The sequence below is a fragment of the Bacillus rossius genome, chromosome 1 (genome assembly GCF_032445375.1).
Source record: "Bacillus rossius redtenbacheri isolate Brsri chromosome 1, Brsri_v3, whole genome shotgun sequence".
In the NCBI taxonomy this organism is placed as follows: Eukaryota; Metazoa; Arthropoda; class Insecta; order Phasmatodea; family Bacillidae; genus Bacillus; species Bacillus rossius.
Genome location: NC_086330.1, coordinates 370,943,298 through 370,969,920, shown reverse-complemented (window position 1 = coordinate 370,969,920; position 26,623 = coordinate 370,943,298). Strand labels below are relative to the sequence as shown.

The following is a 26,623-nucleotide window of genomic DNA, read 5'->3' as shown; positions in this document are numbered from 1 at the left end:
TGTTGTGATGTTTGACAGATTTATGACAGGTATGACAGGTTCTGTTATTGCACTAACGACGTTATTGGTTACAGCAGTAAGAATGATACTTTCAACCAATGTGCTTTATGTGAGTGCTGTTGTCAACTGCAGGTTTTATAAGAGGCGCTTCTGAGTGAACGCATCTCACGACAGTGCCTTGTCGCACGGCTGCAAGGTAGACATCTGGCCATCATAGGTTGCATAGCCACCAGGCGCCACGCCGTGCGGGATCTGTTTCATTAGAGAGTGCTGCATTAGGATGCCACTGACTCACCGAACTTCGAAAACAGTTTTGAACAATGAGTTTTTAAAAAAAATATTTATTACAACAGTAAAAATACATATAAATTTTTCGACAGTGCTGTTTTGCGCACATAATTGGCAAACTACAACTGCCTACTAGCCTACGAGTGTTTAAATGCACGACAGTCTTCACACGTACATCTTATAATCACAGCACATACATAAGTAGCAAAGTCTCTATATTTAAACTATTTTTAAAAACCACTGTCATATGAGACACTATAAAATGAGGCCCAAATTGCGAGTTATTTTCTAGTTGGCATTCGATACAATAATTTATCTACAATCAATTCAATGAAAAAAAATGTTCATGTTACATGATACAAGCTTTTACACGCTCAAATACAAAGATAAATGGCTTTATAATCAGATTTGTCTCTAAATATGTAGATGAAATGGAAAGAAAAGTAAAGAGAAGAGGTATTTGATGCACATGAAATTTAAATTTAGTAATCAACATTTCAGTTACAGCATTCCCTTACTTCAATACTGAGATTATGATATGAATAGGATATTGGCTGGTCTCTCAACAATTACAATTATAAATCATGTAATAGTTTTGTCGCAAGTAGAAAAGCTCAGTATGTTTTCAGCAGAAGAGGGTACCCAGCATTCCTTGCACCGCTGAGAGGGAACTACACGGATATGAAAGAAAGTTTTATTTGCCAATGGGCATATACTATACGTAAACCTACAGAAAGCTGTAAAGGACATCAGCGATATAAGATATGAAATTAATAGAATTTTAATGATAAGAAGACTCTAGAAGGACATATCCAAAGTGGCTGGAGCTTTAAAATGCAGTTAAGTTCAAGTTCAAAAATACGGGCTAGCGCAGAATTAGAGTGAATTGAAACTGAGAAGAAAGCAGAAAGTGGTAAGCATAAGGTCCACAGAACATAAAAGGAAAACCAATTATATATATATATATATATATATATATATATAATTAAGAAAAGTGCAACTAGAGCTGATGACTTATTAGAAAAGCATGTTCATTTATTAAGCGAGCATAGACACAGAAATGAGTAGAATTTAGTGATCAGAAGCTACAAGGGGACCTTTCCTGTAGTTGCTGAAGCTGAAGAATGCACTAGAAGTCCATGTTCCCACACAGAGAGCGGCAGAGGACCCGAGCAATGAGAAATGAAGTGAGTGGACCGTGGAGATCAGAAGCTACCAGGGGGAACTCTCCTGTAGTTCCTGAAGCTGAAGAATGCACTAGAAGTCCATGTTCCCACACAGAGAGCGGCAGAGGACCCGAGCAATGAGAGATGAAGTGAGTGGACCGTGGAGATCAGAAGCTACCAGGGGGAACTCTCCTGTAGTTGCTGAAGCTGAAGAATGCACTAGAGGTCCATGTGTCCCCACAGAGAGCGGCAGAGGACCCGAGCAATGAGAGATGAAGTGAGTGGACCGTGGAGATCAGAAACTACCAGGGGAACTCTCCTGTAGTTGCTGAAGCTGAAGAATGCACTAGAGGTCCATGTGTCCCCACAGAGAGCGGCAGAGGACCCGAGCAATGAGAGATGAAGTAAGTGGACCGTGGAGATCAGAAGCTACCAGGGGGACCACTCCTGTAGTTGCTGAAGCTGAAGAATGCACTAGAGGTCCATGTGCCCACACAGAGAGCGGCAGAGGACCCGAGCAATGAGAGATGAAGTGAGTGTGGACCGTGGAGATCAGAAGCTTCCAGGGGGACCTCTCCTGTAGTTGCTGAAGCTGAAGCCCTGACCGGGGTGGGCAATGCTCGCACTGGGTATGAAGCCTCCCTGCTGGGACTTGACAGGCGGCGACACGGTCGACTTGGCGCCCGCCGCGAACAGTGTCTTCTGCTGCTGGGGGTGCAGGAGCGCGTTGTAGGGGTTGTAGGGCCTGGGCGGGCCCTGCTGGAACTGCTGCTGCAGGATGTACTGCTGCTGCTGCTGCTGGCGGGGGGAGCTGGTCAGCTGCACGCTGTAGTCCTGCTTGCTGGAGTAGGGGATGGTGCTGTACACCTCTCCGGAGCTGTACTGCACCGTGGGCTCCGGGGCCTCGGGGCGCGACTGCAGGCTGTGCGGCTCCCTGGAGACTCCAGGGCTCTGGAACTGCTGGAGGGAGGCCTGCTGCTGCTGTTGCTGCTGTAGTTGTTGCTGTTGCTGCTGCAGTTGCTGCTGCTGTAGCTGCTGCTGCTGCAGATACTGGAGGTACTGTTGCGCCGGCACCTCTTGTTGCACGTACCTGACAACATTGGAACACAGCAAATATAGTCTGGTGAGCGACGGAGTAAATGTCGTGAGAGAAACCTGGAGATACCATGAAATAAAAAGAGACCATGATGGAGAATCACACATGGGTAGAGACCGGAAAAATTCGCGTATTCATTTCACGATATCCTAGAATCGAAACAACTGTACCTTTGATTGCTTCTGTGATTGACTCACAATTTATATGAAGGACTTTAAGCCAATGAAAAACCTTCAACCAAAAAAGTATCGAATCGCAAGCGTCCCAGTTGACAGGTGTCACGAGTCAATAGCCAATGAGCAGGTGGCATTTGCATGTGTAGGTATGGGGTTGTGGAGTCTACCCTAGAGGTCATCGAAAGCGCGAATTTTTCCGGTCTCTACACATGGGATCTGGTTTAACATGACAGGAAGGGGGAAAGACAGGTGCCTGGCCTCTGGTATACCTGGTGATTCTGATCAAAGCATAAGTGTTGTCATGCAATACCGCCTGTGCCAGTCCTGACTGAGATCAATCTAATGAAGCTCAAGTCTGATGGTGGCAAGTTACTTTGCAAACGTGAACCAATGGAAGCAAACACGTGATAATTCATGTTAATAACTACCACAAGTTTATCAGCCGTGAGAAATGACAATGATTATCTTCCGAGTGATGGATTCCTCCGAGGTTTCGCAGGACGCAACAGGGAGGAGCTACAGGACGACAATGGCTCGTGTCAGTCCTGACTGAGATTAATCTATTGAAGCTGAAGTCTGATTTTGGCAAGTTATTTTTGCAAACATGAACCAATGGAAGCGAACACGTGATAATTCATGATGATAACTACCGCAAGTTAATCAGCCGTGAGCAATGACAATGATTAACCTCCGAGTCGCAGGACGCAGCAGGGAGGAGCTACAGGACGCACCTGGGGGCCTGCGGGAGGACCGCCTGCTCCTGCTGCAGCCTGAGGTCCTGGGGCCGCGCCTGGAGGGTAGGCTGCCCGGCGAGCGCCGCGGGCACGTACTGCTGGTTGCCCAGCCCCGCCAGGTAGGCGGCGGGCGGCAGCGCCTGCTGGTACTGCGCCGCCAGGGCCTGCGCCTGCTCGGGGCTCACGTAGGCCGCCTGCACCTGGTTGCCCGGGAAGGCGGGCAGCGACGGGTAGTAGGCGAACTGCCCTCCGGGAGGCAGCACCTGCAGGTAGGCCTGCTGCTGCAGCTGCTGCAGCTGCGCCGGGGACAGCTGCAGGTACTGCTGCGCCTCGGGCTGGGGCTGGGGCTGCTGGAACTGCTGGGGCTTCACCTGCTCCTTGGAGCTCTTCAGGTTGTCCCGCTCGATGTCCTCCAGTTTGATCTGCTTGTCGGCGGCCCAGCCCGTCGCCAGCAAGGTCGCTGTCACCAGCGCTGCATGCACCCACGCCTGCAACCACAACCCTCCCTCAGCACTGCCCAACAGACGTAGCCTCAAGAGTCGACACTCTGGTCTCAATGAGTTGTCTGTTCCACTTGCTGTAAAAAAAAATTGGTTGTCTGTAAAGTCGGTTTACGGACGATAATTTTACGTGACAACGTCATAACAAAACATTGATGAAATTATTGCATACTTTTATGAATAAAATTGAATCATTTTCAATGAATTATCACTATTTTGTATGGATACAAAGAAGGAGTGAAATGAAATCTACAATTTGATTGATAAATTTACTCTTTTTTTGCACTCATTAATTCAAATATGTTTATTACTTTAACGAAGAGATTATTTATACTATAATTTTTATAAATGTTTGCTATTTAACTTCTTGCAATCTGTGTTATTCTGTTAAGGATAGGATGAAGATAGGAAAAGTAGGAAACGAATGGGAGTTTTTCAAGTTTAATGTGCCTCGAAAAACTCAAATAGATGGTTGTTCCAATCGAGTGGAAGCGAGATAGATGCGGCGCAATCGTATAATGATCGTGATACAAGTGCCGCAGCGGTATATTTGAAACTCCTCTGCAGAGATGCTGCGGACTCTGAGGAGTTAGAGCGAGCCCGGTCATGATGAGAAACTGGGTGATGGCCAATCAACTCTATTACTCATTTCGCGCGGACGAGTCTTAGAGCACTCCCTTCCTTTCACCGGCAGTGAAAGTGCCGCCCTGGAAGCGGTCAGCTCTGAGACTTTCATCAGAGCGGCGGAAGTGTCACGTGATCAATGCAAAAAAAGCGCTCGTGTGGGCAGTTCAGAGAAAAGAAAGTTAGTAAATCATCAACACGAGTTGTACCTATAGACACCACACGGACTTTCATGTAATTCGTTTCTGTTGAAACTGTCTTTTGTTACGACGAATTCATTACTAAGGTAGATCATTACTAGAGACCGGAAAAATACGCGAATTCATTTCACGATAGGCTAAAATACGAATAGTTTTACCTAAGTGCTGCCTCTGCTATTGGCTCACAACTCACCTGGAGGACTCTGGGCCAATGAGAAACACCCGACCAAAGCTTTATCGAATCACAGGCTGCTACGTTGGGACGACTCACAAGACAGCAGCCAATAAGTGTGTAACATTTGACCGAGTGTACGTAGAACTATGGAGTTCATACTACAGGTCATTGAACCACGCGAATTACTAATTACATTACTAATGAACCATTATACGGTCCGGCATAATCCGTAATCCGGCATCAATCAGGCCTCTCGCGTTGATTTTTTATTTCGGGTGGACTCCGGCTGTGACCTTGACCTTGGCTTCCAGGTCGCTCGGAGTGACGTCACACGAGTGAGTGGCATCCTCATCGGGAAGCCTTCATTTCACAGACGAGAGAGCCACACCCAAAATTACCCGAAGTTCATGCTCACTTTTTTTTTCCGTTCTATCTCATTGTATAAACCGGCGTGGCATTAAATTTTGCGGTCGATTAGGATAGGTTAGCAAAATTATAAATACTTTAAAACATTGTGGATGGTTGGTTATATAAGGTAAGTATAGCTACATTAAAAATACTGTAAAATCATTTTATGGTTGCTTAGCAAATAACTTTTTAATATGTAGCTATCCAGGGCTAGGAAACCGTTTACATGATTTCACAGTATCTTTAATGTAGCTATCGTAACCAAATCAACCGTCCACAATGTTTTAAAGTATTTATAATGTAGCTAACCTAACCTAATTGACCATTAGTTATCATGAGTTGCAATGAACAAAAAAAAAAAAACACCCGAAGATGCACGATCGGGCTTTTGGCTCTCTCGTCTGTGAAAAGAAGGCTTCCCATCCTCATCGAGTGTGTGCACAGAGTTGCACCCTCCCTCCTGCCCCGTTTATTCTTACTGTCGGTTCCCACTGCAGTGTGGTGTGTCCTTTTCTCTAGAGGGCTCCATTTCACGTTTCACGGGTAAATTTTCGTAATGAAATTTCGAAGATGATCAACGCTCATCTGTATTTTTTTTTATTTCTATAGCGTCGTATTTCTCTGGTAAGTCGGTTAAAACTACAGTGACAAGTGATAGTCCAGCAAGGCTTTGGTCCAGAGAGTGCTGGACTAAAGGCCTTAAACATAATAATTTATTTTTATATTATACAATTACAGAACCAATGCAAAATTTTGAACCACAAGGAAATGTAACTGTAAGACAATTTGATCTGTAAGTGCGTTTATGGAATATTTATTTAATACTTTTGTTACATTTTGATTATGATTTGTTTCTTATTGGCTGAGTTAAGTCATTTTTTCAAACAGGTTTTGTTCCCTATTAGTTTTACTTTTAACTATCTGTTGGTTTTGTATCTAGCAGAGTAAAGAAGTTGTTAGTTGAAACATGTTAAATTTTTATACTTTGGTTCTTTGGAGAATGGACTGTGAGGAGAAATGAATCCAAGAACCTGGATGTTCGAATGGCATTGTAAAATACGTTAGTACTAATTTACTGGCTAACATATTTGAACTTAGACCCCTAAGTTATATTAAGTGCTGCTGCAACGTGTCTAACATGGCGAGCGCAAACATCCAGAGTGAGATAACAGCCTATTTTCAAAGAATTTATGATTTACTGACAAACGCATGTTCGCAGACTTATTTAACTTTGGGACGTCTTTAGGGTCATGAAGAACGATCTTCGACGTGTGATCTATGAGGTGAAACATACTATACTAGAAAATTACTTAAGAAATCATTTCAGTAATAACCGTCGATATTATCCGTCTCATTTTGGAACAAGGCCAATATTTAAGACGTTTCTGTTGTGCATTTCTTATGAATAACCAGGGGTCCGATTTGTAATATAGTACATAAAAATCTTTTTGTCAAGTAAGCTTTATTTCAGAACGGTTTATTTACACATTTATTTCTAACTAGCTGAAGTACCCGGCGTTTACAGAGCTAAAAGTTTCTTAGGAGATAATTTTCGGGAAACCTTGTTCTCAGATGATGACTATGTAACATAAGAAACATCAATGCTGAGTTTCAAAGTAGTACATATACTTGAAAAACGCGAAATTCCGATTTTTAACGCCCCCTACAACCAGTTTTGGTGGCTGATTTGAGAAAAATCCCGCTTTCAGTAGATGACTATGTAATAGAAAGAGAATCACTGCCAAGTTTAAAGTCTGTAGAAAATATACTTGACATACGCGTAATGTTGATATTTAACGCTCCCGTAACTCCCTTCATAGCTGATTAAGATCTGGAAGTAAACAAAGTATTAAAATTTAAAAACCAACGCCAGGGGAAGAAAAAGGCATCAAAAATGTAATAGTAGTTGGCATAAAGGCGAAGAAAGCACCAACAATAAAAATAGCATTGGAGAAAGAGACATTTTGATCTTTAACACCACCCCCGTAACCCCTCTTGGGAATTAATTTTTGTAAAATTCTTTCTCAGTACACCCTTAGGGTACGCAAGGAATTTTTATTTAAAATCTCAAGGTCCATCGGTTTCAGCTGTACGTTGTCTGACAGTAAAATTTAAACTTTAAAATTATATTGTTATGTGTTAAAAGTTATAGTGCATTGTGTTTAGTTACTGTTTTAAAGTAAGAAAATACATTTCTCAGCCTTCAATTTGACAATTAAAAATGTCAGTTAAATAACACCACAAGCTGAACAAGAAAACATGTTAACGTATTTTCTTTGCTTTTATTAAATGATTACATGTATAGTAAGGACTATATTGTTTTGTTAAATTGTAAGGAAGATACGTGCAGCGTATCCTGTGGATGTTAAGTACTTTAACTCGTAAAATGCTTCATGCTAGCAGAAACTGTTGCATCCAGACACGCGCTAGGGTCTGGAAGTCCCTGAGAAGCACTAGTAACCAACAGCACTGCCTGGAGTGGACTGCGATGCCCCTACGCCACTCCGGGCAGGCAATACGCGTGACAGTCTTGCTGTGCAAATTGCATATCAGCTAGAAGCGCAGGCGCTACTTCACACACACCCGCTGCAGCCAGTCAGATCTCTCAAACCCTCGCTACATGTATGACACGCTTCAGCTCTCGTTTGTCATAAAATAACATTTCACTAAAGTAAGTTACCTCGAGTGCTAATTTTTGATGTGCAAACATCTTAAATCTCGGTATACGGCATTTGGTGGGAGTAATTTCATGAACGAAACGGAAGTAGACTGGAACGGAAATGTGTAAACATTGTGTTTTTATCAGTGGAAACTTCAAATTTCTCGAAAATATGGTGGTACTACGTGTTTCATCTGTATATATTAACTTTCGCAAACTTTTGGGGATGTGCTAAGCTTGTTGGTGTGCCAAAATAATAGCTTTCAATAGTTTATGTTATTGTTTATAATCATAAAAATAAATATTGACAACTTAAAAAAATACGCATACCATTTTGACGATTCTTAGTTAACATTGAAATGTAGAGATAGCGCACCGTACATCATACAGTAGAGAGACAAGAAATTGTTAGTCTGCATATATTCTATGCCATGAAAAATAAACAAAATTCGCGATGAATTTTTACTGTTAAATCTTCACTATTGAATTAACTCAATAAGGTTAAGGTTTTTTTGTAGGAAGTATTTTCAGATTGATTTCAGTAGTTCAAGCAAAAACAATTATACATATACTTAATGTTGTAATATGTGATTTAAAATGTTTCAGGTTAATTTGGTTTTAATATATATATATATATTGGACTGCAACTTTAAGTTTGAAAATTACTTAAATTATAGCGCCGGGATGAAAATGCTTTATAAACCCAACAAAATGTTAAATATTTTTTACGCCATCTTTGATCCAACGCAATTTTCCTGGCTAATAAATTAAAGGTATTATTGAGGTTGTGATTATAGCTCATTATGATTATTCAATTCAGTTTGTATTTATTTATCAATGTGTGGTTTTTAAAGGAATCGACCGTTTGAATAAATAAAAAATACTACTCAGTATACGAGTGTTCGCAAAGACAGAACTTGGTGAGGGAACATGGGAGTGAATGTAAAAGTTGTGGCTCGTGTGTGTGTGTGAATAATCGAGGATGGTTTTGAACCGCGTTCCGCAGATATCAAGCCTTAATTGAACATCGCGATGGTGGAAAGTTATCCGGGAGCGAGGCGCCGCAAAGCTTTCTCTCCCCGCAGAGCGCGAGGTGTGACTCCGGTAACTGCCGCGAGAAGCTGCGGCGCTAGTGTCGCCGCTGGTTCGAGTCTTTGGATAGAACCTCCACCAGGGTGTCCACAAGGGGAAAAAAATATTTCGTACCAACTTAGGCGAGAAAAATGTACTAGATTTGAAAAATAAAATTGGTTGTCTGTAATGTCGGTTTACGGACAATAGTTTAACGTGACAAAGTCATAACAAAACATTGATCAAATGATTGCATACTTTTATGAATAAAATGGAATCATTTTTATTAAATTATCACTCTTTTGTATGGATACAAAGAAGGAGTGAAATGAAATCTACAATTTAATTGATAAATTTACTTTTATTTGCACTCATTAATTCAAATGTTTATTACTTTAACGAATAGATTATTTTAACTATAACTTTTATACATGTTTGCTATTTAACTTCTTCCAATCTGTAATATTCTGTTAAGGATAGGACGATGATAGGAAAAGTAGGAAATGAATGGGAGTGTTTCAAGTTTAATGTGCCTCGAAAAAGTCAAATCGATGGTTGTTCCAATCGATAGGAAGAGAGATAAATGCGGCGCAAGCGTACAATGAGCGTAACGGGACACAGCGTAACGGGACAATGTGCGTAACGGGACAATTTTTCGTGCGTGCAGCCGGCGTTCATCGATTTATTAGACGTTTTCACGTCAAAAAAGTACTAAATTATAATTTGTTATGGTTTTAACAAATTTAGGAAGTTATTATGACATTGCAATGCTCGAACTTAAATATCACACCACACACGCATACATTCCATGTTTTAAAAATAATTACGCTTAATAATAAAACATATTGGAGTTACTGTAATATTATTATATTAAAGAAAACAGTACTAGATCTGAACGTAAATGTACTAGACCACTAAAAAAATTATAAAAGTGCTAGATCTAGTAGGAAAGTACTAACTGTGGACACCCTGACTCCACCGGACCACGGGGTCTCAGTGTGATGTGGGAGATCGGGGTAAGCACCAGCAGTGCTGATACATAAGTCTTAGTGCTCAGGACTCAGCCAACTGTCTGGTCAGCTGAGTGCGATAAAGGGGCTGAGGCGATGACTATGCTGGGTAGCCCTAGCCTCTGGTCATGGCTGAAGCTCTAACACCCTCCCTATCAAACAACAGGGAGTGATCCCTAACAGTTCTGTTTTAATTAATAAGCTCTGGAATGTATCATAAAATAACTGGAATGTTACTCCCACCCTACCCTGATAGGGCGCATAATGTGGGAGGGGACCGTGAGAATGCCGGCCGTAAGGTCCCATGACGGCCTCTGCTCTGATTGGCGCACGTCCACAGCGCATAGCTATTTGCCGACCAATCACACGGGTTCAGTAGCCCGGCCCGCTTAGCCAAACGATAATATACCTCATCGTGCACATGTTATCAATAAAGTTTCAGACTCTCATAGACAAACCACTTTACTAAAAAAAATTATAGCATAATATAAAACCACAGGAACATTCCTCATATAGTGATATCTACACAGAGCTGCTCTACGCTTATTTGACTATCTCAAAGGAACGGCTTAAGAAGCCTATGAGTAACTTTGTACGTTTTCTTAGTTAATTACACAAAACAATTGGCTTTATTGTATATAATTTTAACTCATAGTTAAATATTCTGTGACCAATAAAATGGCCAAATATGAAATATTTAAGATCGTCAGGAATTCCCCCGTCGCCCCGGAGCTGTGCTGCCACGTCCTGTCGTGTGGCCGTGTGGCCGTGTGGCTGTGTGGCTGTGGCCGTCTGAGCCACACCTGTGCCTCGTCTTAACTAGCGAGTTATGTCGCAGCAGTAGGGCTCGAACTGGTCTTTGAGATCACTAAACAGTTTAAACAGAAAAACTGAACAGTTGTCCCTTATGAGTTTCTAACATCTGCGGGAAGAGAACAAGATAAAGGTTTGAGGAACCATTAGAGAGAGGGTTCTGGGTTGTAGCCGTGTCCTTGGCAAACAGTTCACCGACATTTCGTTCGACATTGCAGTCGCCATCATCTGCTCCCCGATGATGGCGACTGCAATGTCGACCGAAATGTCGGTGAATTATTCGCCAAGGACACGGCTACAACCCAGAAGCCAAGCTACTTCAGACCATGGGCGTGAAAGCCTGCAAACATTATCAGTGAAGAGAGGGTTCCTCAAACCTTTATCTCGTTCTCTTCCTGCAGATGATAAAAACTCATGAGGGGGCAACTGTTCAGTTATAAGTTTAAACTGTTTGGTGATCTCACAGTTCGCGTCCACAACTGCTGCTAGACACGACACGCCAGCTCGGGCGAGGCACAGGTGTCGCTTAGACGGCCACACGGCCACACGGCCACAGCCACACGGCCACACGACAGGACGTGGCAGCACAGCTCCGGGGCGACGGGGGAATTCCTGACGTGAAACCGCCGCCGAGTGCCGGATGGGAGACGGCCCCTGCTGTCGGCGGGAGGATGTGTTACGCAATGTGGCGTCAACTCCGCGATGACTGCAATCTCGCGTCAAGGCAACGAGCTTGAATTCCCTACCACATACCGAAGCTTCATTTTTTTGACGTGACAACGTCTAAATACGATGAACGCCGGCTGCACGCACGAAAAAAGGATGACTCATTGTCCCGTTACGCTCATTGTACGCTTGCGCCGCATCTATCTCTCTTCCACTCGATTGGAACAACCATCGTTTTGACTTTTTCGAGGCACATTAAAATTGAAACACTCCCATTCGTTTCCTACTTTTCCTATCATCGTCCTATCCTTAACAGAACAACACAGATTGGAAGAAGTTAAATAGCAAACATGTATAAAAGTTATAGTTAAAATAATCTCTTCGCTAAAGTAATAAACATATTTGAATTAATGAGTGCAAATAAAAGTAAATTTATCAATTAAATAGTAGATTTCATTTTACTCCTTCTTTGTATCCATACAAAATAGCGATTATTCAATAAAAATGATTCAATTTTATTCATAAAAGTATGCAATCTTTTCATCAATGTTTTGTTATGACGTTGTCACGTTATACTATCGTCCGTAAACCGACTTTACAGACAACCAATTGTTTATAAAACTGTAAATCTTTGGTAAAATTATTTAAAAATAAAAAAGACACTTTATAGGAATTATTCTTGCAATGGGAAAGATCGATTTACGATATGTTTTGGACATTTGCCATTACTGAATAAAATGTATCTCATAAGAAACCTAAAAAAAAAAAAAAAAAAAAAAAAAAAACTGAATATGGGAACACACAGAAAATAAGCCAAAATCATTTATGTTTTCAAAAAAAATGAAAATTTGACAGCACAGAATATTTTGTGGAAGGAATTGTCAAAACATTATTACAAAACATAAGGATACAGTGGTCTGACAAAAACGAGATATTTGAGACAAGAACAGTGAATGCATAGAAACAACTATTTTTGATAACACGGTGACAAATAGAGGACCCCAAAGCTGATAATAAGAACAGCACGCACAAGATAACCCAGCAATAAAATTTAAAAAAAAATAATATTGTGACTACACGACGAGGACAACACAAACGAACACAAAAGTTACAACGGTTTGGGAACTGTCCTGTGTTGTCCTGCGCTGTATTCACTGTTCTTGTCGCAACTGTCTCATTGCCAGACCACTGTGTTTGTTTGTGCTGTGACATTGTTTTGTTTAATTACTTCCACTGCATTTTCCATTTTTAAAATTTTTTTGACATCTGCAGATTTGGGCATTTTTTCCCCTGTGTGTTTGCATGTTCATCTATTTTATACGGTTTTTGAGGTTTATAATGACACACGGGTCCACAAAACACATCATAAATAAACAAATTGAACTTCCAACGGCTTCTTGAAAAAAAAATGGCTGGTAATAACTGCACATAACTCATGTTTACTGTACGAAATGCAACACGCGAAATCTAAGTTTAAGATCTCGTTCTAACGTGAGGGATTCAACATTTTACAGCACATCGTGGGATATTTGTGCTAAACGCGAATCAAAACAGTTGCGCGAACGCGCAAAGCGCAAACCCGCTCAAAGTCAGGAAAGAACCTGGAAGGCGGGCCGCCGACAATGTCAGTGGCGCCACTCAGCCTGCCGTCAGCCACGGGAGACTCCAGGCCATTCCAGGAGGGGCGTACCCGGAGACAAGGACGCAGTTGCGAACAAGACATCGATCAAGCAGGTCACAGATCGACCATGAAGTACTTATTACATTTATACCCTCAAATACTGAACTTCAGTACTTGGGTAGCACTTTTCTTTAAAGAAAAGTTTAACCCATAATTTTAGGTAATTTAATCAACGTAAACAAAACTTTAGTACTTGCGTAAAACTTTTCATTGAAGAAACGTTTAACCCATAATTGTAAATGATTTATTCAACGTAAATAAAACTTTTCATTGAAGAAACGTTTAACCCATAATTTTAAGTATTTCGATTAACGTAAATAAACCCTCCAAATGTAAAAAAAAAATATGAAAGTTCATGTTTAGGGTCCCTCCGTCACCCCAAACGAGCCAGTTGGATCCGCGCAGAGTGCAGCAGAGTGCAGAAGAGTGCAGCGGAGTGCAGCTCCCCGCAAGCGACCCTCACGCCACAGCAGCGCTCTGCCGGGCGCCACGGGGAAACATGCCCTCGTGGCAAACCACGGAACACTTGTCTCCAGGACAGTGGCCCCGCCTGGAGGTACACGGCGTGGAGAGGTGTACCCACCATGTCGGAGGACTGCTGGAGGCCGGCTGGAGGCTGGCTGGAGGCTGGAGCGAGTGCACGGCGCAGAACTCGTCGGGGAATATATAGACCGGGCCCCGGCAAGCAGGGAGGGACCGGGGGAACACCCCTCCCCCCTCCAGCACTACCCACGGGCCGCACACGGCACTTTCCCCCGCCCCGCTGCTGCTTCCCCCTCACTGCCTTCACCCCCGTGGCTGCTGTTCACCAGCACGATCATGAACACGTGCACTCTCTCGGTGCAAACATCTTGGAATTGAGTTTCGGCACGAGACCTTCTCTACATGACGGCGCATTGCGACTTATGTTTTTAGCTTAGATAAAACACTCAGGACACTGCCTCTTACTGCTCAAGTCTTTTACACTGTCCACACGCTTCTCCTTCAACTTGGTTACAAGTTATCCACGGATATCAGTGAATGCAAGGACATTTCCCTGAGCCTACGAGTACCACGTTTACTTGCGTCGACCATTATTAACTCGCAGAAAATAACATTGAAGTGTGCCAAATGACGTCAGAGAAACCTTAACAGAGCTACAACAAAGAAAAAATTCTTCTTCCCTTCTCGCGGATGGTTGACCTTGTTTGCCACAGAGCGCAAGACTCGGGAGTCTGAATGCGGCGATGCCTGAGCGACCCTTCAATCGGTCAACACACTGACGTGTCCATCAGAGTGCAAGTTAGAGACGAGCTACAACTGTGTGACGTCTGCAGGTGTACAGGGGCGGTGTAGTGGTCCAAGTGCGTGCCTCCCTGGGCGGGACCGGCCCTGCTCCTTGCCTTCCACAGGGAAGCCTAAGATGTACATCAAGTTCTGTCCCTGCCCGAACACGCCCGAATATTCACCTTCGGCCAACCTCGGGTTTATTTATATATATTTATATTATTTCTCTGTTATTTTTAATGTAGCCATACTAACCTAACGAACCGTCCATAGTGATTTAAATTGTTTTAATGTGGCTAACCTAACCGACCACTTTTAACATTTGAATTCATTTTTCCTGCGCAAAAATGAAACAAATCCCGAGGTTGGCCGAAGGTGAATATTCGGGCGTGTTCGGGCAGGGACAGAACTTGATGGACATCTTAGGCTTCTCTACCTTCCACAGTGAAACCAATCACTTTTGAAACAAAAACAAATTCCTGTTATAACCACGATTAACGGGAAGAAATAAAAAAAGCAAAGGCGTCATATCGGATTATTACAGTTTTGTAAGTTTGAATATTAATAACTTTTAATTTTAATAAACAAAGAACTCCTTAATAGTTAACTCGAAAAAGCACAGGGGAAGTATTGAGATACAATCGGAACGGCATTTTATGTCACGTGATTGTAGTAAAGAATGGAACAAAATGTAAACGAGAAAATTGTTGTAATTTTAATCTCACAACTGTAACAGAAATTGGGAAAAAACCTCTATGGCTTAGAATGTCTAACACTTTCATTTTTTTTAAGTAAAAAATAACTGTTTATGTGTTATTTGCATAGATTAGTGAGAGGGGAATATTGTAAAAAAAATTAATAAAAAGAAACTAAATATAATTTTGGTAAACAAAATTTGTCTCATGCGGCTCCTTTATGGAGATTCTATGGACCAAACTTCACTTAATTATGCCTGTTCATCTCCGCGAAACTCTTTTATAATTATAGAGAAATTTTATTTGAATCTTGAGTTTCATCATTAGAATGAAAACTGTTAATGATAAGAATATATGTAAGAGTATTTGAATGAAGCTTGTATGTGAACGCTATTAGTCGGTTACATATACAGAGTGATTGGTTACGAAAAGACATAGACGGAGGAGCTGATAACTGAGGTCACTGCAATGCCACCAGCCTTCACAGCAGATGTTCGCCGCACTCGTGTGAACTGCGCGCCGGTCCTAGCAACTATAGCGCGTCTCAGCTCACTTTGCAACGTGCAGCGCACACTGCAAAAAAATTACAGTTAGTTGACGAAATTTTCAACGAAGTATTTGACTCAAATAAATGAAGACTTCTTCGTAAATTCAAATAACTGAATCTTTGTAGAAACTACGCAGTATTTCGATTTCCGAGTTGTATGCTTCGTTATAAACAAAGCTAAACTCACACGTCGACAAAAGAAGAGTGTTCTAAATGTAAATTTAACCAGTTTATGAATATATTGTTAATACACCAAGAATATTATTCTGGACGTATGTTTAAAGTAAGTGAACTCGGTTTCCGTAAATGTATGTAGCTCCCTGTAACCAGGAGTAAATTTTTAACAGTGCAATGGACATTATTAAATCTCTCTTTACATTACACAATTACTGCCACTAGCTCTGTGTCCTTGTTTTGGTGCGCGCTCTTGCCATATATAGGCACTAAAGTTTAAGACACAGCTTTGTAGTGTTTCAGAAAAATTACTTATAAAACGTTTTTTTGTAAAAAAAATTCTGAATTATTGTTTGCTGTAAATGTAAATTTTAACTGAGAATTTTCAAAGTAATGAATCATATTGTTGTATTTCGTCGAAAACAAATATTTTAATTTTTACTTATTGGAAGACAAGACCGAAGTGGCCATATTGGTTTCAAACGCCTTTGTCAAAAAACAATTTTTTACAATTTATTATTGACATTTTGGCTCTGTGTGAGCACAGTACATGATTAAATGTAATGCCTGAAACAAATGACGACATGCTACTACAAATAGATTATTGTGTCTAATAATTAGCGTAAAGTATTGAATTAGTAATTTTATAATGACTACCTGGTATGATACTGTCAATAGAACTATTTTTTAGTCTTAAAACAGATTTTTTTTTAAATTTAAAACTTAAAACCTTTTGATTCACAACGGTGCGCACATTAAAACGGTTAATGTTGATAAGTAGAGACCGGAAAAATTCGCGTATTCATTTCACGATATGCTAGAATCCAAACAACTGTACCTTTATATTGCTTCTGTAATTGGCTTACAGTTTATCTGAAGTACTTTGAGCCAATGGAACACCTTCAACCAAAAAAGTATCGAATCGCAAGTGTACCAGTTGACTGGTGTCACAAGTCAGTAGCCAATGAGCAGATGGCATTTGCCTGAGTATGTAGGGGGTTGTGGAGTCTATCCTAGAGGTCATCGAAAGTGCGAATTTTTCCGGTCTCCATTAATAAGCAATACGATAAATTACCGGAACGCAACTAATCATGTCGGTCTGGCAACAGTGCCAAGTATTCTGTGCATCGGCTCCTTCGTTGATTCCACTTCATCTCGAATTACCTTGTATACTGATAACTAGAGACCGGAAAAATTCGCGGATTCATTCGGCGATAGGCTAGAAGTCAAATACATATACCTTTTAGATAATTTTGCTATTGGCTTACTGTTCATCTGTACAAATATCAACCAATTATAAACCCCTCAACCAAAGAAGGATCGAATCACAAACAAACCAGCTGAGACGACTCACAAGTCAGCAGCCAATGAACTGGCATCATTTGCCCAAGTGTACAGGGGGAATGTGCAGTCTATCCTGAAGGCTATTGAAACCGAGAATTTATCCGGTCCCTACTGATAACACACGCAGCTATTTAAACAAACAACCGTAAATGTAGGTATCATATCATCCATGACAACCATTTGTACCACGGAAGGCAACATCGATATGTTAGTAATCAAGACAGCGCGCAGCTTCCAGTCTGGGAATGAGACTGCGCGGTTGGGAGCAGCTTGTCAGAGTGGCTGTGCGGCGAGGGTGCGAGGGTGCGAGGGTGCGAGGGTGCGAGGGTGCGAGGGTGCGAGGGAGGTAGTGCGCGAGGGTGCAGGCCTGCTCGGCTGGTAAAGGTTCGAGGGTGCTTGGGAGCAAGTGAGCGAGGGAGATAGGGTACTACACAGATAAAAAGGTAAGTTTGAATAAAACAAAATCGTGTGTGAGGGAAGTTGCACAGGATAACGCCCGCCGTGGCATACGGAGGAGTGGAGAATATACAATTTGAATAATCTTATTGTATTTTTAAAATTTGATCACAAAAAAATTTGTTAGAACTAACAAATTTTAAAAGGTTAACTCATTAAAATAAAAAAAATAATATTGGTGTCATGAAATTAATAAAAGTGACACACATAATTGAAGAACACATCGTATCTAAGGTTATTCCTTAAAAACTCCCACAGCTGTTTGTATGTAGTTTACGACATTTATATTGTCTAAATTTGACAGTTCTCAAAAGTAGTTCCAATGGATACGTATCCTTCTGCCGTTGTTTATCCGTAGACAGTATTGGTGAACAACTTCATGTGATTCTGAGTGAACGTAGAAAAACATCACCTGTTGCGTTGCAAGCGGTATGAATATTTACTTGGCGGAACAAAATATTTTGTAAGCTTAACCAAACTCCGGTAAGTAACAAAAATAATTTGTGTACACCTAACCAAATATTCATTTGAGTTGGCCAATTCATTTTGGTTGGGTCGACAGTATCATTCCTACTACAAAATATTTGTTTGAATTGACGAAATATATTTATTTCGCCATATATATAAACGAAGATTTTGTTGAGGCAAACAAACATTTCTCTCAGTGTAGGGTGCGAGGGTGTGAGGGAGCGAGTGTGCGAGGAAGGGAGTGTGCGAGGGAGGTAGTGTGCGAGGGAGGGAGTGTGCGAGGGTGCAGAGCTGCTCGGCTGGCATAGGTTCGAGGTTTCTTGGAAGCAAGTGAGCGAGGGAGCGAGGGTGCGATGGAGCTAGGGCGCGAGGGAGGGAGTGCGCGAGGGATGCGAGAGCAGAGCGGGTCGCAACACGCGGCTTTCACGCCGGACCCGCTCGAGCGCTGACATTTCGGCCGCGAGTCCGCGCACCGCCGCTTTCCAGCCGCCAGCTGACCTCGACTCAGGCCACGAGCACCCGGCGGTCTGGCGACCTCTGACAGGGCTCTTCCCGCGGACTGACCCCCTCCCCAGTCCCGCTGCTGTGCTAGGAGGGGGTGGCAGGCCTGTCTTCAGACGGGAAGCCTGAGATGTCCATCAAGTTCCGTCCCTGCCCGATTACACCCGAACAATTCACCTCCGGGCCAACCTCGGGTTTATATATATATTTCTGTGTTCATTTTAATGTAGCTATACTAACCTAACTAACCGTCCATAGTGTTTTAAAGGGTTTTAATGTAGCTAACCTAACCGACCACTTTTAATATTTGAATTAATTTTACCTGCGCAAAAAAATAAAACAAATCCCGAAGTTGGCCGAAGGTGAATTGTTCGGGTGTAACTTGATGTAAGCTTTTGGACATACGCCATTGCTATGCAATATTGTGTGGTGTTTATATCCTGACAGCAGCAATTTTTTTTTTTGCTTAATTTGTGTTTTTGTCATTTGTGGTTTTTTTTTTTTAGTTTTCTTCTACAGGCATACATGTGCATAGCAATTGCGTATGTCCCCGGTCCTCAGACCTTAACGCGCTGCCACGGGACCCGCCTGGCCGCTGGGGGCTCCACTCTCCAGGGCTTCGGTGCTCGAGTCAGGACAGCAAACAGCGCCGTATCTCACTGTTGATCTGCAAACAGCGGAAGAATTGCATGCTCCGGATATGTAATTCTTTTTTCTAGTAATTGGTTGTCTGTAAAGTCGGTTCACGGAAGATAGTTTAACGTGACAACGTCATAACAAAAAACTCATGACATGATTGCATACTTTTATGATTAAAATTGAATAATTTTTGTTGAATTATCACTATTTTGTGTGGATACAAAGAAGGAGTGAAATAAATGAAATCTACAATTTAATTGATAAATTTACTTTTATTTGCACTCATTAATTCAAATATGTTTATTACTTTAACGAACAGATTATTTTAACTATAAATTTTATACATGTTTGCTATTTAACTTTTTCAAATCTGTGTTATTCTGTTAAGGATAGGACGATGATAGGAAAAGTAGGAAACGAATAGGAGTGTTTCAAGTTTAATGTGCCTCGAAAAAGTCAAATCGATGTTGAAGAGAGATAGATGCGGAGCAAGCGTACAATGAGCGTAACGGGACACAGCGTAACGGGAAAATGTGCCAAACGGGTCACTTTTACGTGCGTGCAGCCGGCGTTCATCGATTTATTAGACGTTGTCACGTCAAAAAAAAAAAATATCATTGTGCATTTTTATAGAGCTTCGTTGAACCCGGAGCTTCCTCGAGTCCCGGCATTTCTCGTTCCACCGGCCTCGTCGTGAGGTCTTGTCACTGCACATGGCGAGTTGATACAACTTCAAATACTTTTATATGTTCGCTGTAGCACTTACGTGTGTAGGCTTACCATTAGGAAACCAGACCAATACACACATTTGTATGCAACGCGGCATAAATTTTCTTTTGACGTGACAAACGTCTAATTAATCGATGAAAGCCGGCTTCACGCAAGAAAAAGTGTTCCGTTACGCACATTGTCCCGTTACGCTGTGGCCCGTTACGCTCATTGTACGTTTGCGCCGCATCTATCTCTCTTCCACTCGATTGGAACAACCATGGATTTGACTTCTTCGAAGCACATTAAACTTGAAACACACTACCATTCGTTTTCTACTTTTCCTATCATCGTCCTATCCTTAACAGAAAAATACAGATTGGAAGAAGTTAAATAGCAAACATGTATAAAGGTTATAGTTAAAATAATCTGATTGTTAAAGTATAAACGTATTTGAATTAATGAGTGCAAATAAAAGTAAATTTATTAATTAAATTGTAGATTTCATTTTACTCCTTCTTTGTATCCATACAAAATAGTGAAAATTCAATAAAAATTATTCAATTTTATTCATAAAAGTATGCAATCATTTCATCAATGTTTTTTATGACGTTGTCATGTTAAACTATAGTCCGTAAACCAACTTTACAGACAGCCAATTTTTTTTTTTTGGTGTTTAAAGAATTGAAAATTAATTTTCAAAACACAATTTTCTTACGTTAAAATATTTTAGTTTCTAACAGTTCGAAGTCCAGCGCCAAGCTCAAGTTGCGCTCCGACCAGGCAGCCTGTGAGGTCGCGACCCCCTCCAGGCCAGGTCGGCCAGGTGAAGGTCGGCCTGAGCACAGCGTGGCACAGCCTGCGCTGTCTGCGCTGTCTGCTCCGCGGTCACGCGCCGCGCGCTAGAAAGCGAGATGCGGTAACTGTTGCGCAGGCGCAGACGCGTCCCAGCACACGCAACTGCCCGCAGCACCGACTGCCGCGCCTGCCAATCAGCGCTACCTGACACTCCCACTACCACTATACACGCCGGAATGGTTTCATAACTAGGGACCGGAAAAATTCGCGGTTTCGACGGCCTTCAAGATAGACTGCACATTTCCTTGTACACTTGGGCAAATAACGCCAGTTCATTGGCTGCTGACTTGTGAGTCATCTCAGCTGGTTTAGTCTGTGATTTGATCCTTCTTTGGTTGAGGGTTTATAATTGGTTGAGATTCGTCCAGATGAACAGTAAGCCAATAGCAAAATCATCTAAAATTTATACTTATTTGAATTTTAGCCTATTGCTGAATGAATCCGCGAATTTTCCGGTCTCTTTTCATAACACTACGGCACGCAGCGTTTCGGATACATTTACACCCTACCAAAACATTTTACTGTTTCTGCAAAGTAACGAAAATATACCTGACATTTGTGCGCATAAGATTGTATTTTAGAGCCACCTTTAGTGAATATGTAGTCTAAAAACGAGACTTATTTTTTATGACCGTCCTGATACATAAAAATAACATGAATTAGTTTATTCACGGTAATAGCTTACTTAATAACATAGGTATACCAAAACTGAGTAAGTTTAACATATAACTGGATTGTGCACCTATTACTTTACGAATTTTTGGCTGAATATTAAATACAATATGATATAAAACATTCGGCGATACTATCAAAAATATTATTATTTCTTTCTTTCATATATTTAACACATTCACGCTAAGTTTTTTCAGTAAATTGAACACTCACAAAAATCAAGCTCGTATGTGAAAACTACTAGCGCTACGTGCAGGTATTGGTTCTTTGCTAAAGTGACAATGAAAGTATACTGAAGTATGTTGGAGAAAGCTAAATGCTGTTGGAAAGCTGAACGGTCATTCTGTAAAATGCAGTAATTGTTGTTGAACCTGCTGGACTAGACGGCAACTGCTCCCGCGAGGGATTGGAGATACCTAGAGCCGCAGGGGAATGGATAAGCCGTTTCGTCGCAACTTGGTGAGCAGCTACAGAGAGAGGCTGAAGCAACCTATCCCAGCATCACTGCCACCCACTTCCCCTTAAGGGGCCCGCCTCGTCAGGGGTGTATGTGTGTCAGTGAGGCGGGATGATAAGCGCGACGCTCGCTGGTGCTTCTATCGCGGTGTCTGCTCTGAGCTGGCGCACAGTATTCTCGTCGTCACAGGATTACTGTGAAATTTGAGCGGTGACGGCCGAGAAATGAAGATAAAAGTGTAATGCAAGTCCCTTAAGTGTTTTCAAGAATCTGTACCGGTTGTTTTTACGCCTGAAAATTACTCTGAAAACATGCGTTTTAGCCATTTTAATTCTTAAAAAAATACAGTTTAAAAGCTTAATCCGAAATCAAAAGTACTTTTCGGCCCTCAGCGAACTCTCAAAGGCTTTCCGTGAGCAGACCCCCAATCGGGATATCTCGAGTAGTTTTGAAACCGCGTTGTTTTTCCTGAAGCTCTGCGCACCGTGTTAATTTTGACAAACATATGTGTACTGTATCGAGATGTTTTTAACCGACGATGCAACATAAATTACACGATAGCATCAGACCGCACCATTGCGACCTACCGCCATCATGGCAATCGAAACGAAGACTGTTTTTTTATTTCTCACTGCAGGGATGCCACTCTCACGGTTTATGGACGCCAACACATGCAGTTCCACCATGGTGCCAACTGTAAAAAGCTGGGGCGCGGGTGATTTAAACTGTGTCTATTACTTGGCCCGGTACAAGTGCCACAAATTAAACTCACAACACAGTTCTATATACACCGTGTGTGTGCCAGTGTAGGCGGGGGCCTTAACCTAATCAGGCCAACCTGTGGCCGACTCTCAGGAGTTCTCACCCTGAGAGCGCTTATCCCGACTCTGGGACTGCACAGACAACCCGGGCTCTGCTGGCGCCGGAGCTGTGTCGCACACCGCGTCCAACAGTTCCGAGTCACCGGACCACAGAACAAGGAGGGAAATAAACAAGTGCGACTCTTACAGTGGAAACTGAAACCATGTGTCGCTATCTGTTGGGCGGGCCCATAATTACCAGCAAATAAAAAAAAGGAATAGAGGTTCTCATACTTTTTTTTTAATGTGGGACACCCCCCCCCCCCAGGGGGTCCACCCCGCCAAAAATTATCTCAACTTTATTCGAGCTTGCAAGGTGTACAAGTTAATGGAGGGGGAAATATGATACAAATTTACAGAATACAGTACATGATCAGGGGCGTAGCCAGGGGGGGGGGGTTTAGGGGTTCAAACACCCCCCTTAGCACCAAATCTTTAATTTATTTCTTATTCATCACTCAAACAAATTTCATATCAAAATTAATAAAAATTTTACCATTAAAATATTTAAATTTAAGAACCGAAAACTGCTAAAATAGCACTATTTTACACCTTAAAATCAAAATTTTCCCCGGGGAGGACCCCCGGACCGCCCGCTTTAATACGGAGGGGGACCATGCTTTTTAACACCCCCCATACACAAATCCTGGCTACGCCACTGTACATGATACAATTACACTTTACACGGCACTAGGCCCCTCCCAACAATCGAGTCCTTGGGGGCCGGTTATTTGTGCATGGTGACGTTGATTCTGTTGGTGGTGATGATGGTGATGAGGTGGTTGTGTGGCCAGACACGTTTGGCTCGGTTCTGGTCAGAAGATCGGTGGCCGGGGCTCATGGTCAGCGGTACATGTGGGAATGAGCGGCGGTGTTGATGTTTTGTCCCGCAGTGCTATCTTGTGGAGATGCGGCCCCTCCAACATCCGCGGCGTCGCCCAGGGAGGTGGGCAGATGTGAAGGGAGGGAGCCGGGGATATAGGTTTTTTTGGATTATATTAAGTTATCTCCTTGCCGGCGCAAAACTAATTTAATCGATGCGAAAATACTTAATGCTGTTTTGTAATAAACCGTCATGTAATAAATAAAGGAGTAGGAGGTGCAAAAACTCATTGTATTACACACCACAAAAATTAGTGGCTACCTAAATAGAGTGAATTTTCACAGGTTTGTTTGCCTGTTAATAGCTTATACATTGCTTCTCCTAATGAATTATGTAGTTATGTCAGCAATATATGATGAAAACTACCATCTAGCGGACGGTCCCATAGCTACTTCAAACAACCAGGTCTCAGTCTCGGTAATTAGAGTTTCTCCCCCGTGCACCGGAGCCTCCAACTGCCAGACAGTCCTCGCCGGACCGCGGCATCAACAAGGGTCGCCCCGCACTGCTGCCCTTGCGTCAAGGCCCCCACATTCGACTACTGGCCCTGGACACAGGATCGGAGACGCCCCCCCCCCCCCCACCTTTTTCCAATTTTACAGTCACGCGCTTCATTATAATTGCATGGTTATTTATCACCTAAACTATTTTTAGAAATGTTATTTAACCTGAAAATACAGGGTATAATTATGGTTACTACTTTATAAGTCCAAACTAAGCTTTATTTATAAAATCATTTTACTTTAAAATAACCACAGCGAGTGTGTATATGTATTTCACACGCTGAGATGAAAATAAACAGGGCTGGACTCAGGGGTCCACCCAGCACCACCCTTGTGGGGGCCGTGGCCCGGTGTACACGGTCTGTCAGCCCGAGAGCTGACAGCACAGGTGACCGGCGCGGTCCGGCACACAGGTGCAGCCCCTCGGACACTCCACCGGCTCCGACTAGACATTGCCATCACGCCATTGGTAGGGACCGGAAAAATTCGCGGGTTCAATGACCTGTAGGATGAACTCCATAGTTCTACGTACACTCGGTCAAATGTCACCCACTCATTGGCTGCTGTCTTGTGAGACGTCCCATCGTAGCAGCCTGTGATTCGATAAAGCTTTGGTCGGGAGTTTCTCATTGGCCCAGAGTCCTCCAGGTGAGTTGTGAGCCAATAGCAGAGGTAGCACTGAGGTATAACTATTTGTATTTTAGCCTATCGCGAAATGAATTCGCGAATTTTTCCGGTCTCTAGCCATTGGTGCTTCACAGTGAGCCAAAGTTTTTTGGTTGTCCGTCAAAGCTGCCGTTTGCCTGCAGATGTGGCTATTAGCACCTCTCCGGATATCTCTTTCCAACACCCTGATGATGTCGAGGTCCGAAGACTCCCAGACAGAGCTTGCTGGTTATAACCTTTGGTGTCACGAGGAAGCACAATTGGTGCGAAGAGGTTGTGTATTATGCATCCACGCACCCTTTCCTCGACCATGTAGAATATTCTGCCACGCAGACTAGTGTCTGGAAGAAGATCCGACACCTCGAACGGCAAGCACCTGGACAGTGCGAAGAGATGTACCGGCGGGAACATGGCCATGTGACAGGGGACTGCAGCTCAGCTCCTGGAGAGCAGAGGTGTTGGCACCAAGAGCCGGGTCAGAGGTCATAGCGCTGCGGGCGGGGCAAGGGCGGACTGGCGGCCACTTTCTCCTCCCCTCCCTCCCTCGCCCGGGTGTGGCCCGTCCCGACGACAGACAGGTTGTCCCAGCGCCACGTGTGAAGTGGCAGGGCACGACCTCACGCTCTTGCACCGAGTGCCGACTCTACTGCAGCCCCTTAGATAGCTCTGGTACTACCCTGGTACTACCCTGGTACTGGTAGGGAAGCCTAAGATGTACGTCAAGTTCTGTCCCTGCCCGAACACGCCCAAATATTCACCTTCAGCCAACCTCGGGATTTGTTTTATTTTTGCGCAGGAAAAATGAATTCAAATATTAAAAGTGGTCGGTTAGGTTAGCTACATTGAAACACTTTAAAACACTATGTAAGGTTAGTTAGGTTAGTATAGCTGCATTAAAATAAACAGAGAAATATAAATATATATAAATAAACCCGAGGTTGGCCGAAGGTGAATATTCGGGCGTGTTCGGGCAGGGACAGAACTTGATGTAAATCTTAGGCTTCCCGTACTGGTAAGCTAGGAGAGGTTGGATGGGCCTCCACCGGACCACGGGTCCACTGGGTGTTTCGAGGTGGGAGGTCGGCGTGCGGCACCAGCAGCGCTGATGAGGTCAAGGTCAAGGGCCTTTGGACACAGCCAACCGTCTGGTCACCGGCGCCTTTGGGGGCCCCGGGGCTTGCAAAAAAGCCGGGTTGTCAAATAAATCTCCCTTGATAAGTTGGTACGAAATAACTCAAAACTTAAGCACCTCGGAATACAGGTCATGAGAAACCACCGGAGGGCTAAAGCTAAGAAAGGTCGAGAGCTACATTTTTTTTCTACTGGAGTCCTCCCAGCCTCAGGGGAACGTATAGCAACCATAATACCTGAACGACGTGGTTTCAGCCATAAGAATATTGTAACGGCTGATTTTTAAAAATTTGTCTTCGTTTAAGCTTAGAATATAATTGAATGGAATGCCTGAAGCCAATAGGCACTGGCTGCTACAAAAATAGTTAACTCTGTGAAGTCATTGGCGTTCAGTGTTGAATTAATTTTCGGAAATTACTACAACTGTAATAATATCTACTGTCTGTACACACGATGTTTAAGGTTTTTGAAAGCTCATAATGCGTAATCTCTGTTTTAACGACGGGAATGTTTAGATGTTAAGGGCTC

The 26,623-nt window shown here is 42.7% G+C and overlaps 1 protein-coding gene across 1 annotated transcript; it reads right to left on the bottom strand.

The window, feature by feature from the left end:
- Positions 1-321: 321 nt before the first annotated feature.
- LOC134528670 (uncharacterized) lies at positions 322-25,381 on the bottom strand. The gene is made up of 5 exons (XM_063362447.1): positions 25,262-25,381; positions 20,846-21,050; positions 13,851-14,068; positions 3,458-3,948; positions 322-2,544 (listed from the first exon to the last, which is right to left on the bottom strand). Exons 1-5 carry the CDS (start codon positions 25,379-25,381, stop codon positions 2,007-2,009), a joined length of 1,572 nt encoding a protein of 523 aa, XP_063218517.1. The 3' UTR covers positions 322-2,006.
- Between the last annotated feature and the right edge of the window lie 1,242 nt (positions 25,382-26,623).

Coding starts and splice junctions, on each gene's coding strand:
- LOC134528670 (XM_063362447.1), bottom strand. CDS start 25,381: ATGGCCATGTTCCCGCCGGTACATCTCTTCGCACTGTCCAGGTGCTTG. Junction 14,069..20,845: donor GCGACCTCACAGGCTGCCTG/GTCGGAGCGCAA, acceptor GCTGGTGAACAG/CAGCCACGGGGGTGAAGGCA. Junction 2,545..3,457: donor GTCCTCCCGCAGGCCCCCAG/GTGCGTCCTGTA, acceptor CAATGTTGTCAG/GTACGTGCAACAAGAGGTGC.